The 13,918-nt window shown below is 51.8% G+C and overlaps 1 protein-coding gene across 1 annotated transcript in view; it reads right to left on the bottom strand.

Annotated features, from left to right (window-relative positions):
- PCSK6 (proprotein convertase subtilisin/kexin type 6) overlaps window positions 1-13,918 on the bottom strand; it is a 34,342-nt gene that overhangs the window by 5,805 nt on the left and 14,619 nt on the right. The window contains exons 7-17 of the mRNA XM_039557660.1: window positions 13,109-13,281; window positions 9,268-9,480; window positions 7,783-7,883; window positions 6,121-6,224; window positions 5,519-5,636; window positions 4,500-4,688; window positions 4,121-4,257; window positions 2,005-2,184; window positions 1,314-1,416; window positions 541-737; window positions 18-105 (exon numbers count right to left, since the gene is read on the bottom strand). Coding sequence (XP_039413594.1) covers window positions 18-105; window positions 541-737; window positions 1,314-1,416; window positions 2,005-2,184; window positions 4,121-4,257; window positions 4,500-4,688; window positions 5,519-5,636; window positions 6,121-6,224; window positions 7,783-7,883; window positions 9,268-9,480; window positions 13,109-13,281 — 1,603 coding nt within the window. The remainder of the gene's footprint in view (window positions 1-17; window positions 106-540; window positions 738-1,313; window positions 1,417-2,004; window positions 2,185-4,120; window positions 4,258-4,499; window positions 4,689-5,518; window positions 5,637-6,120; window positions 6,225-7,782; window positions 7,884-9,267; window positions 9,481-13,108; window positions 13,282-13,918) is intronic.

The following is a 13,918-nucleotide window of genomic DNA, read 5'->3' on the forward strand; positions in this document are numbered from 1 at the left end:
CCGTGCTGGTGTTTTACCTGAATCCCTCTTTGCATGCAGTACATTTGTCTGCTTCGCCGACACATTTTTTACAGCTTTGATGACATTTCAGACAGCGTTTCTGACCTTTCCAAAAACAAAGCAAAGCAGGGAGAATAAAATCCGGACAGTGATTTGCAAGCAGCAGTCGGAGCCGCAAAGCCCCACTGCACCCCAGCACCAGCTCCCCAGGGTAGAAAGGCACAGCCCTCCCCAACAGATCCTTGCTTTTGCAGGTGACCTTATCTGTCATTGCTTGCTAAAAAGAAATGTGCTTTGCAAGCAGCCAGGATCGTTAATTACAGTTTCTAATTAAGAGCTTTGAGTTGAGCACCTCTACTTTGCACCACCCTCCGAACACTCAGAGGTTTCCCTCCTCCCTTCACCATGCAAAGTGTGTCAAGGGGGAAATTCAAAGCCGATACTCAAAAATCAAGGTGTGTTCTCCACCCATAGCACTTAAAATAGAAGCAACCCCTGCGTATCTTCATGCTGCAACTCTCAAGTGATAAACATCCTTACGTTCCTCGGTGTAGAACCCAGGCGGACACAGCACCACGCAGGTGCCCATCTCGGGGTGGTGGTAGAGGTTCCTCTTGCAGGCTGTGCACTGGCTCGGTCCCCTCCCAACACAGCGCTCACAGCCCTTGTGGCACCGCCGGCACCTCCGGGCGCTGTTGTCGCCGAAAAACCCAGCAGGGCACGAGCTCACGCACATCCTGGGGAAGGAACCGGCAGCGCCCGGGCTTTGGTGCCAGCAGCAGTCACCTCCCACTCCCAGCACCCGCCACTGTCCCCTTGCCCACAGCGCTTGGGGCGTCCCCCAGCCTTGGCAGCAATTTGAGCTCATTTACTTCTTATTCTTGTGATTTACAGTGTCTTCAAAGTCACAGCTCTAATACAGAGACAGGGACTCTCTTGTCCCAGCTGTAGGTAGTTTCCCTATGCCATCCCAAGAGACTGAGGAGTGGAAACCCTAGTAGTTCCTGAAGTGATTTGGCACCTCAGCTGGCTGTCCCTTGGGTGTGGGTGACCCCAGCCAGTGAAGCCAAAGCTTATTCCCCAGCATGATTATATGGCCAAGGTCCTCCAGGACTCTCCAGCTCCATGTCCTCCACCCCACTGTATCCTAATTCAGGACAGGGATTCTCACACCTCCTCCTCCTCCATCCATTTAATTTCTCATACGCTTCTTTCTCTGTGCAAACATCTATCACCCACGCTAAGGTGTGAGACCTGAGGAAAGGCGCTGCTGCCGCCCAGGGGCTCCACGGGGACCCCCCACCACCCCTCACCTGCCAGTTTTCACGCTGCCCAGGCTGTAGTGGATGCAGTTCAAGCACTGGTCAGCGTTGGGACCATCGCAGCCCTGGTCACCACACTCAGGGTGGCACGGACCTGAGGAGGGAGAGACGGGCTCAGTGTGGGAAAAGCTGAGCACCCTCCAGGCACCACTGCCAGGATGCCCTGAGCACACCCTCCCTGGACCAATGGACACCTGGACCCTTCACCTATCTTATTCTATATCCTGTATCTATTATATTTTAAATTTTATCCTATCTATCCTATGGAGCTGCATGGCTTTAGGTGCTTGTCTTTCCTGTAGCTCATCCTTCCCAGAATGAATCCCACCCAGCCATCCTCTGGCTGAATACTGGTGCAGGAGCAACTTTGAAAGAGGGACCTGCTCCTCAGGGAGCAGCAGAGACTCCCGCCCCTGCCCATGCTGGAGGAGGGAAGGTGGGCAGAGGAACTTTTTTTACCACTCAAGACAGCTGCACCACCAATTTGTGGCAGGAACGCTAGGACGGGGCATTTTCCTACCTTCTAATTTCACCATCCTGCTGCCCCATGCTGGCCACAGGCACTGCTCCTCCCGGCCCGCCCCAGCCCCAGGCAGGATCAGACCTCCCCCACTTTTTATCTGGGTTTTCGTTTTCCTGGGTACTCTGGGGGGAACAATGTGGCAACTCAGCCAGCACTAACCTGCATACTCCTCCTCCTCCTCTGCCACCTCCACCTGGCTCTGCAGGAAGGCGACTCTCGATGACTCCATCTCCAATGTTGGCACTTCCAGTGACCTCCCCCGGGACTGGGTCCCACTCAGCGCAGTGTAGGGATGCTCGCCTGTCCCATAGAAGATGAGGCTCCACTCTTTCAGCTTCCCTGTGGGGCAGGTGCAACATCACTCATCCCGCACCCCATTTTGCCCATCTCTGGGGGACCCAGTTTTGGGGGAAGCAGGAGGAGGATGGACTGGACCATCAGGGTGTCACCAGTGGCACAGCAATGCAGAAGCAAACAGTGAACACCCAGAAATGTTCATGAGCCCCTGAGCTTCCAGCCCACATAAATGCAGCTGTTTAAGGCACTTACAAGGGATTTGTAATTCCACAACTCATCTGGGGAACCACAGCATCACACAGTCTCTGTGTCCAACACTGGAGAGTACCAGTAATTTTAAAGGCTCCACAATAGAGGATTATTTCTGTCTGACAAAAGCCACCCAGCACACATTGGATTATTTCTTGCTGCTGTTGCTCCAGCCATCTCTTTGCTCAACACAACAGAGGTCTGAGCTTGGCATCCCCCAAAACACTGTGGTGCACCTGGTGAGACCCCGCCCAAGGCTCTACACCCACACCAAGACCCTCCATGAGCCACATGGCTTTGGGGAGAGTCCAAAAATGCTGCTGCTCCCTTCCAGTGCTGTTTTTCTTCCAATTCCCCATCAATGCGAGTCACTTCATGCCCACAGTGTGCTCAGCTTTAACTCCTAATCTCTGTGTTTCCAGGAAGTGCTTAAAATTTCCAATACCCAAATCCCTTGGCTCACCCAAAGGCATGAGAAGACACACCTGCTGCACCAAGCAGTGCTGGTGTGGAGCCTGCGAAGGGTCAAGCTCTGGCAGCATCAGCTGGGGAAGCACCTTTGCCAAAAGAATTGAATTTGCTTTAAATCTAAAATATCCTCTGTGAGGAAAGCCCAGGCTGCAGAGGGCCGATGTGGGGGTGAAGCAGTACCAGTAACATGACACTCATAGTATTTAATTGATATTAAATTAACCAATTTAGTGGTATTAAATTAACATTTAATACCGATTTCTGCTACGAGCTGGGAGCATTGTCCCTCTTTTTCCTCTTGCTGTGCCCTCTCTGCTTCAAACCCAGTGCAGACTTTTTGAGGAGATGACTTAACGTACTTGTTTTCATTATGTTTTGCCAAGACCCAATGCCTGTGAGGGGGTCAGAAACACCCGCCACAAACTGTAAATACTGGGGGAAAAGCAGCTCTGTGGGCGCTTTGCTGCTGCTCTCCGAGTTCAAAAGATTTTGGGTGAAGGCAGCAAACAGAAACACTTTCTGTGCAACGCACCCCCACGTGCACCTTCCGCCAGAAAGTAGCGTGGGAGAAATTTTTAATATACTTCTGGCTTCCTATCAATGATTTTGTGGATTCAACACCCCCATAACACACTCCAGCCCCAGGCAGGATGCTTCATGTCCTGCTGCCCCCAGCCAGCAAGGCGGCTGCCGCTTCCCGGCGGGGCCGGATCCTGCCCACACGGCTCCTCTGCTGGGAAGGGGTCAGGGATCAGGCAGTCAAGCTGGGAACAGGGGGATACAGCAGGGTTGGGGACATGCAGGGGGCCAGGCTGAGCCCCGCCACCCCCTCTTGGTGGCAGTCCAAGGAGGATGTCCAACCCTCTGCAGCCCAAGGGGCATCATCCCCTTGCGCTGTTGCACAACCAGCCCACATGCCAGATGTCCCAGCAGTGAAGCAAAACAAACAAACAACAATTACAGCTCTTGGGTTTCCTCATTTTGACTCATTACAGTTTAATTTTGGAAACCTGGCTCTCGGGTGCAGCCAGTTTACTGCTGCTGCTGCTGCTGCTGCTGCTGCTGCTGCGAGAAAACCAGCTTCCAGCTCAGCCAGACCTGCAGCCTCCTGCATTCAGAGCTGACATGTCATGCCCATTTTTGAAAATCTGGGCAATACAGAGAGCATAAAACTCACAGCAAAATTTATAGCCAAGTGAAGCAGCCTACAAAGGGTTTTGGGAGCTAGAGGGACTGGTGGGCACTGGGGGATCCTTACCTTGCACGGCAGGGTTGCGCACTTGGGATGGCGTGTCGTGGATCTCCAGGGTCCACTCCCCTGCCGCCCGCTCCCCCCAGCAGTGGACAGTCATGAACTCCCAGCCCTTGAAGCCCTCATTGGAGTGGTCAAACACCCTGCAATAGTAATGCCATGCACCAAGAAATGTGACTTTGAATGTCATATTTTATCAGAAAAGGTAGATAGGTAATTGAGGATTTTAGGAATCTTTGCACACACACACCCTTGCACCAAGCTCTCCTGCAGCTGAAACCTGGGCATGCTCCCCAGCTTCCCAAAAACCCAAGGAAACTTGCAGCAACCCCCTAAAGGATGATGCCGCTCAGCTCAGACACACCCTGGCTCCGGCTGCTCTCACCTCCGGGCAAGGAGCTGTGACCGTGTCCCGGCTGGAGAGATGAGGCTGATCTGAAGGTCCCCCCGGCGTGGGTGGGCGATACTGAGCCGCACCACAACGTGCTCCAGGTACAGCACGTGCTGGTCCCGGTGCTCGGCGCAGGCGCTGCTCAGGGTGCTGGCACGCAGCACGTGGTCAGCTCGGATGTACCTACCAGGGACAGGGCATGACATCAGGATGGGGACAGAGTGCCCCTGGCTCCCAGGCGTGGACGCCCTGTTATATTTGAACCTGGTGTCCTCCTGCTTCACAGCAAAAATTATCTTATCTGCCACTGCAATTCCCAGTGTCCTAGCACAGGAATTTGCTGAATTGCTGGATGGTAACGAGATGAGTTTGAAGTGCTTCAAAGATCTATGCCTTATGGGCTGCAAGGGCGCTGCTTTATTATAATTACAAGTGCAGTGCTCCTCTTTGGGCTGTAATTAGTGTCTGTATCAGATAAATAGCTTCATGAACACACTTGGCTCCGCACTCATTCCTGTTTTGCATATGCAAGTCTCTAAAAGACTTTTCTGATTAACAACTCTCTCGCTCTACAGCCAGGCATTGGTAATGAGGAGTGTCCACTTGGTCAGATCCCTGATCCCACTCTTTAACCTAGGAGGGACTGACCTACCAAGGATGAGATGTGAACCTGAGCTAGCTTGAACCCGAAGCCGAATTCAAAGAGAACCCAGACACTGGAAATTTGGGAATCTTTGCAACAAATCACCAGTTTTTGGTGTCTTCCATCAAGACAAACTGTTTGGTGTAAGAGGGCGGAGAGACCAACACATCACCGCTCACATAGGACCCAGCAGGAAAGGTGGGTTTGGTCTCTCACTGTCAGCCCTCAAAAATTCCCTGCTGATCACTGGTCTGGGAAGTGAAATCTTGCAAAAGGGAAAAAAAATCACCCACTGTCAAAGCTGGCCCTGGAGAGCCCTCATGGGACCTGCACTTCACCAAGCCATAGGCACAGACCCCACAACACTCACTTGGGCACCCTGTCCAGGCTTCCCACGCAGACGTGCTGGGGAGGAACCATCTTCCACTTCTTGGCTTCTACCACAATAGCATCAGCATCCACCAGCCCAAAGCCATATAGATGGCTAACTGGAAAGAGAGAAGACTCAGAAACCCCCAGCCTTCCCAGCAGGGATCAGGAGCTCCTCCTCGGTGCTTGGTGGAGCATCCTCCAACCATCAGGGAAGGTGTGGAGTTCACCCCATTGGGGTATGAGGTGCTTCAACACATGGAGCTCATCATCCTGGCCAAGCTACACCCCAAATCCACATTGGCACCACGGAAAACCCATTGTTGGGAGCAGCCCAAGGAAAGCATTAAGAAACTCTGCAGCTCAGGAGAGTCTCCACCAAACAAGTTTTCCAAACCTCTACCAAGCAAGAGTCCCAAGCATCCACTCCATGACTTATTGCCCTCTCCTCCTTTCACTTAACAGCGTGAAGGTAGGAACCCCCAAGGAACCTGACAGTGGCCACCCACGGTGAACTGTCCCCATGAGCAAAGATCTGGAGACCTTTATCTTCCCTTGGCTGGCTGTTCTTGCCCTGCCACCTCCATCCCCACGGCCTCTCACCTTTATGCCCCGCTCCATTGGTTTTCCAGTCGGGCGCTCGCAGGTGCCCCGGCCGCGAGGTTTTGACCAGCAGATGCTGGACGTCCCTCCAGGTGAGCAGGGGGCTGCAATGACACGTGGCTCATGGGGTGGCTCTGCTGTTCCCAGTCCTCCCAGCAGCAGCAGGTACCCCACTGAGTTAAAAATAAAACCAAAAAACACACCAGCCACCCCTCTTTCCTGCTCGGAAAAAAGCAAGAATTGATGGTTTAAATGCTGACACCCTGTCCACCACTTGAGGTGCCCCACAGCAGAGTGGTGTGCCCGATGAAGGGATGCCACGTGCCCATGGGAATTCCAGGATTTACTCCTGGATAAGGCTATTTAGCTCTCATGCTCTAGGGTAGAAATCAAGCAAATCAGGAAGGTTTTCCCCATTTTTTTGTAGGAGATAGGGAGCAAAGCACATCCTGAGACAGGATAGTGGGCTCGGCAGCTCGCTGATACACAATGCTGAGCAAACCTTCCCTTTGTAGGAATAACAGCAAAAAATTGCTGAAAATAAAACCTGGATTGTTCATTAAACAGAAAAATTAAACCCAAATTGCCTCTACCTCCCCAGACTGGGTTTGTGTCAGAGTGCTGGACACTGAGTGCTCTGTGCTTCTGAGCCCCCTCACGACCCCGGCTCAGGGATATTGGTGGGGAATTTTCCCCACTTTACTTACAGTCAGTTGTTCAGCATCTTGAGCTGGGATTTATATTGCTCTCGAGCAACATTTAAAGAACGAAATTCAATTCATTCTCTCTTGTCATAATGGAATGCCTGAGCACCAAGCTCTGCTAGTTAATGTTGCCGTTTATGCCTCAGCTAAACAATTCAAAAATTACATCTAAAGCTTTTAATATATTTGTAATGAAAATGGCATCTCCGGAAATGCTCTCACCCGACCTGGGTGTTGGGATTAAATCAGAGGAGGAGGAATGGAGCCACAATCACCATCCCTGGATGAGAGTGCAGCACTGCCCTGAGGCTTATTCTTATTCCCAGCCTTAATTTTATTTCCGCTCCATAAAAATAATAATAAGCTCATGAGAAGACACTCCATGAAGCAACACAGGAATGCCCAAGGGCTGTTCCTGGGCTGGGGGACCATGATGGAACCAGGATGGGACTAAGATGGGGACAAGAAGAAAAGAGCAGCTTGTTTGAACCAGGGATGTGTTCCCACAATTAAGTTCTGTGAGTCTTTGACATTATGAAAAAGCAGTCCTTTTCCCCCAGAAATGCAACACTTGCTGAAAACCAACACTTCTGCTGACATTTCCCAATGTCTGTGATGTTTTCTGACATTTTTTTTTTCCAGGAAGTATTTATAAAACTCCCATTGGAGCCGGCTGTCAGCGTTTTCAAATCACCTACTGAAAAGCCTGACTGATGTCACCAACCCCAGAAGTTTCAACAGATGGCAACAGGTGAAGAATTAGATCAATAAAACACCTGTGGGAAGATCAGATTCAAAACAACAATTCTGTATAAAACCTTGCCAGAAAGGAGTGATTTAAAATAACTTTGTCCCATTTTGAATCACTCCAGAGGAAACAAAACCACCTTGTTTCTTTCAGGTTTTGCTCACCAGGTGCTAAATGAGGGAACATTTCTCCTGACGAGGTTACACTTACTTTGCCTCCAAAGCCAAGGCAATGATGCCTGCGACCATCGGGGCGGACACGGAGGTGCCAGTGTGGCCATCGGTGCAGCGGTGTCGGAGATCCGTGGTGACCTGTGGAGAGAGGAGATGCAGCTGCCAAAATGCTCCCAGCATGGGCACTACCCCATCCAGCACCCCAGATTTGTTTGGGATGCTGCCAGAGAGGAGCTGAGCCTGCTGGTATCCAATCCCTGCCACAACTCCAATGCCACTGGGGTGCACAGAGCCCCAAAAATGGGCTGCAGATACATTTGATGTATGAGAAAACACCCTTGTGCTTCCATTTTCCTCTGCTCAAAGGTGCAAAAACTATTTGAAAGGGGAAAAAATCCATTTGGCTGTGGATCAGCTGCAGGAAAAGATGATGGAGCAGTGTCAGCAGGGCAGAGCTGGTGTGGGTACACATCCAGGGGTGCATGTTGATCTGGGCCATATTAAACACTTCCCTTAAAACCTCCAGCTCCTGGTCTTGGACAAGAATTTCCATTTGCATAGGGAAAGGAAAAAAAAGCCATTTCCTGGTTTTTGGTTCTAACACAGAGCACGATGTTTGGGTACCAAAAATTTGGAGAGGAGGTGAGGGGCCAAGAGATGCTTCTTCTCATTTTAAAAGGCTCCTAAGTTTTGATTTAATCTGGTGATTTCTGGATGGGAAGCTGGTTTGGATTTTTTCCCAACAATGCTCCTGTAGCACTGGACTGGGGCTGGCCTCAGCCATCCAAACACTCCTGGGGTGCCATGAAAATGGCACTTGCAATCTGTTTTCTGGCTGGAAATTCATCTTTTGAGGGCCAAAGAAATCACTCCTTAATACAAAAAAAAAATTATTTACTTGTTAAAAAACACAACTGACATAAATTTTGGTCAGAAACCTCACTTGGGTGGAAAACTCCCTTCCCAGGCTGGGTAAGGTGCTGTGTTGTTGGGAGATGTTTTACTTCCCAAGGTTCAGATGATGCACAGGGATGACAGTAGCGATCAGCCTTGGTGAGACCAGGCCACAGGAGCTTTTGGGACAGGGCAAATATAGCCTGGGTGTCAGGGAAAACTGCACTGATCCACATGTGCTCACACTTTCAGGAAGTTTCTTGGCTCCAGAAAGCCTCAGCTCCCAGTTTAGGGCTGCCACACCCCCATTAAATGCCTCCATCCTCCCTCTTTTTTTCTCTCTCAGGCTAAAAATCCTCAAAATACACTTTTTTAAAAAAAAACAAGATACAATGAGAAGTACTTTGGGGAACAGGTAAATATTTACATGGGTATTTTTGAAAACCTCCAGCCCTTTCACCCAGTTACCAGGGAAAACACAACATCCCTGAGCTCTTGATGACCAGTGTGAAACCCACTGCAGAGCTAAGGACAAAGCCTGGCTCTTACAACTGAGCCATCACTCAGCCCAGCCATGCAGAAAATGCCCAGGGGATGCTGCCCCACTCGATGTTGGGGTAAAACTCACAATTTTCCGCTCATAAAACGCCCCACTGCTGTAGGTGGTGGCGAGGGTGGAAGCACATTCCTCCAGGTACCAGGGCTTGTAGCCGTTCTCGGTGGTGCTGCTGATGGAGATGGTGTAGATGCTGTTGGTGTAGCCATCACAGGAGCAGTAATCGCCCTCTCTGCCGCCGTTCCCTGATGCCCAGACGAAAATGGACCCCAGTCCCCTGCGACCCTGTGGGCACAGAGGGGATGGAGGGTTAGAGGAGGTGTTTGCCCAGGATGAGAGGCCATCTTGGCATGGGGAGGAAGGGGTAAGTCTGATTTTTGAGGGTTTGGTTAGGGTGGAAGGATGGGTCCCACCCTGCCCAGTGCTCACCCCCCTGCATCAGTCCCCACACACATCCCTCGCCTCAGCCAGTCCCAGTTTACCGGCAGTGATTCCCCACAAGGATGGGAGATCCTCCAGCAACAGGATTTTGACATTCCCCGTGGGGAAAAATATCTTAGGTACTCAGAGTCCCTGGACCAGGCGCTAACACCCAGCATGGTGCTTTTTGGGATGGCTGTGCAGGAGGAACTGGCAGGGAATCCCTCAAATCGCCCACGCCCACAAAACCCCTTGTGAACCACCCAAACCACCAGAAACCTTTTCCCAGCCTATCCTTTAGGTTCCTTTTGTTTGTTTTTTATTGTTTAAATCCCAGCCTTTTCTCCCTTCCCCATCACTTAGCTGTAACATCTGATGGATCCATCCCTACTGGGTACGGCTGTGGGACCCCACTGGGAATTGGGGGGTGGGAGGGGTGTGCCTGCTGCCCACACCTCCCTGGAGCAGGGGGAAAATCCAACCTGGCAGCAGCAGCCATAGTGCCAATGAGGGGCCCCTAATGAAGCCAACACCATGGGTATGAGCCCCATTCACCCCTCCATCCAACCCAACGCCAGGACACCCAGGAATAACCCAGCCCTGCGGAGGTTCACAAGCAAGGTACTGATATCCCAAAAAGGAGGATTTTTGGTGATCCAAAAGGGTTAGGGCAGGAAATGAAGTGGCTGGTTCTCTTCTGTGTCCCGTAAGGCAGGGCTCTCCAGGGAGGATGGAGCACTGCCGGGCTTGGCAGGCGATGGAAGCAGTGGAGCGGCCCCATCCTCCCCGCGGCTGCTCCTGCCACTGAGAGATTTCAGCACTCGCCTGGGCAGATCTGGTGTTTACCTCCCTCCCACTGCTCTGCAGCAGCTTTCTCCACAAAAAATAATAATAACAACAATAATAATAATAGTAATAAAGCAACTTTGCTCTGGAGGAATTCACCGGGATTTATTGTAGGCTTTAGGTGCCAGGGGGAGTGGGATGGTTTATTACCTGTCTCGCCCCCCTCCTGGGGCAGAGGCTCTCTGAGCTGACCCTGCCTCTGGATACACAGTCTAAGTCAGGCTCTTTCCTTACTTTATGAAAGTTTTCATTATCTGGGCTGCCTCCCAGCCAAACTGGGTGGGTATTTCCCTAGCAAAGATTAATAGAGCTGTCTGGAGCTCTGCAAGAAAAAGTGCAATTGCCAAGGGAATTACTGCCCTGCTCCATGTCACAGAGAGCTCAACCCAGCTTGCCAGCCCACCAAGCCTGCTGCTGGCATCTCCCGTCACACTTTCCAGGGTTTCCTGGATCTCCAAGGTGGCAGCATCCCAGCCCACATGCTCGGCGCAGACAGTGACCCTCCAGCTCGCCCACACCAAAGTCATCTCCGAGGATGGGTCCCACGGCATGCAACCCAAGCATTCCCAAATCACTAATCAGAGGAATAAAACCAGGCACAACTGGCCAAGCATGTGGAGATGTAGCAATGATTTTGATTGGGATCAGAAGACTGGGAGCCCAGACCTCCCTTTCATCCCTCACCCCAAGTGTCGCACCCATGGGACCCAAGAAAGGCTCAGACCTGCTCCAAACCCACATCCCCACGATGCCCAGGCAGGGCTGTGCTCAGGAAAAGTGGGTTTGGAGCCAGCACGGTCACATGAGGACATGAACAGGCACATGAGTGACACTACAACAATGCACAGCTAACACCTGACAGTGAGAGCTCACCATGTAGTGCAGCTCCCTCAGATTGGAAAAATCCACTTTTTCCCTTTGCTCTCAAACAAGGAACAATCAAGATTTCTGTAAGCAGATCCCAAACATCTAGCTTCTTAATTTGCCATCCTCCTAAGCCAATACAATGCCAGTGAGGGGCTCCTGGCTGCTATAAAACCTGGATCTGGCTGTCATTTAAACCAGGGAATCCCTCCCTGGCCAGGCTGGGGCTGATCCAGCTCACGGGTTGGCTGTGGGATGCACAGCATCTCCTGCTTCCTCAGCACTGCAGGGCCTGGGTGTTTGCCCAACAGCACTCCATGAATGACCAGGATAAATATCCCCTCGTTAGCTCGGGAACTAATAAAGTGTGGCTGGAGGAACAAGAAACAAGATGATAAATTACCCCAGCGCAGTCCTATCGCTAATAGATAAAGGTTATTTTAATGTTTCCATTAAAAACTCAATTTTAAGGATTTATAACTCGGTTACAGCTGTTTGCTCAGGCTAAAGGTGGTGGTTAACTATCTGCTTGCAGCTTTCCTCATTATTTAAGGAGATGGAGTTGGCAATTATGAGCTGTGCATGTGGGATGGTGGGTGCTACAAACACAGGGGGGCAGTGGGGGGACCAGGGTGTCTCCTGAAAGGCAAAAACAAGCATCCCAAGACAGTGGGGCTGTGCTAGGCAAGTACCCTGCTGCTGCCCGTTTGCTCCTGCATGGAAAAATAAGGTCTAAAAAGCAGCTTGTTCCCCCATATTTACACGGCGTGAACTCCCCGGCACTTCAATGGATTCCTCGGCAGGCTCACCGCCCCAGCAGGAAATCAAGTAAACAGTGGGAAAAACACTCCACCCTATTTTTAGATAAGAGGCCACCCTGACTCCCAGCACGCTGTGGGAAGAGGCAGCAGAGGAAGGAGTGGAGGCAGAGGTTGAAGTGGGGGCTTCACAGCCCAGCCTGGGGCTGCTGGCAATGGAACCCCAACCCCAGATTCTCCAGAGCACCCAGGGAATATCCACTGCGGAGCCCTGAGCCACTTACCCACAGCACCAAGCTGCCAAGAAAGGCCTTTTTCCCAATGCTTTTAGCCAATATTGGGCATTTTTTAAAAGTACTCAAACAGGGAGCAGGCACAGAAAGGCCAGGGCATCCCCAGCAGGGATTGACAGCTGTCAATCACATGTGATGTTGGCTGAACTTTCTTACTGGAGGATCTCAAGGACAACAATCCATTGTCAGATCCTGTGGCAACACCCATGCCCCTTCCCAGCCATGACACAGCCACTCGTTCCAGGTGGAAAACCAAGGGAATGCTTAACATGACAGAGACCCCTGGGAGAGGATACCAGGAGCCCAAGGAGAGTGGAGGAGGGGGTTGGACACACTGGGGTTTGGGATACTGCTGCTTCCATCCACGCCAGCATCCAGGAGGGACATTTTGGGGTGCAAACCCCCCCAAGAACCGCTTTGGGTTTCTCATCCCGGCCTGGGGCCTCCCTGCTCTGCCAGGGCTCTGCCGGCCATGCTGAGGGGTCCCACCATCACCAGGAACCTCCCGCCGTCACCACCCTTGGCTGCCAAATCCAGCGGAGCTCTTAGGGATGCCGGGGAAAACTAGGAAAAATTAGAGATGATTGGCTCCCCCCCGCCCCAGCCCTAGTGCTGGCATTGCCTCAGGGGGCCGAGCTGCCCATCCCCATGCCAGACCCCGGGCCAGCCACGGCCCTTCCCATGGGACAGGAGGAGGAGGGCAAGCGCGTCTGGGCGCTGTGGGATCCACACCTTTTTAATGCCTTGCTCAAAAGCCTGTTTGGCCAATAGACCAGGTCCATCAACTGTCTTCCCATCATCATCTGGCCCCCAGCTCGCGCTGTAAATGTCAATGTAATCGGGTCTGATGCCAAGCGACTTCGCTTCAACAACATCTGTTACATCTCCATCTAACATACGAATGCCTAAAAGCACAAAAACATCAGACATTAGGGCTTCATGGCGTGGATGACAGTGTGAGGATTGCAATCAAAGGGCTTTGTTAACAGCGGCAGAAAGCACACGGCTCAGGCGTGCCTGGAATAGCTTCAGCCCGCGGCCCCGCATGCCAACAAGCCTGGCAGCAGGATGCTGGGGAGGTATTAGGGAAGTTTTCTGTGTTGCTGGCTTCATGGCAAGTGATGGAGAAGGGGGTGTTAAAATTCACTTCCCCTCCATTGCTGGGGAATGGGTGGTGGTAGTGGTACTGCACTCCCCAGCAACAAAATCCCCCCACTAAAATCCTTTTTTCTCCCCTTTTAGTTCCTTAGCTAGCATATTTCTCCACCTGGAAGATATTGGTGTTTCCTGAACACTCATGCCCCCCACCTTCAGGCACACTGGTGGGATGAAGCCCTGCCCCTTGAGTGGGGATGACTGTGACTGTCCCCAAACCCCATCACTGCCCAGCTGATGCCAGTGGTTCCCTGGAGAGGGAGAAGCCCCAGGAAAAAACCCAGGCTGTGGTTTGTATGGCCAAAATCAGAGCCAGGACCCCAACACATAGTGGGATAACAGTGCCACCTGGGAAAACTCTCACTTCCAGCTGGGATTGCCAGCAGG

Source organism: Corvus cornix, chromosome 10, assembly GCF_000738735.6.
Source record: "Corvus cornix cornix isolate S_Up_H32 chromosome 10, ASM73873v5, whole genome shotgun sequence".
In the NCBI taxonomy this organism is placed as follows: domain Eukaryota; kingdom Metazoa; phylum Chordata; class Aves; order Passeriformes; family Corvidae; genus Corvus; species Corvus cornix.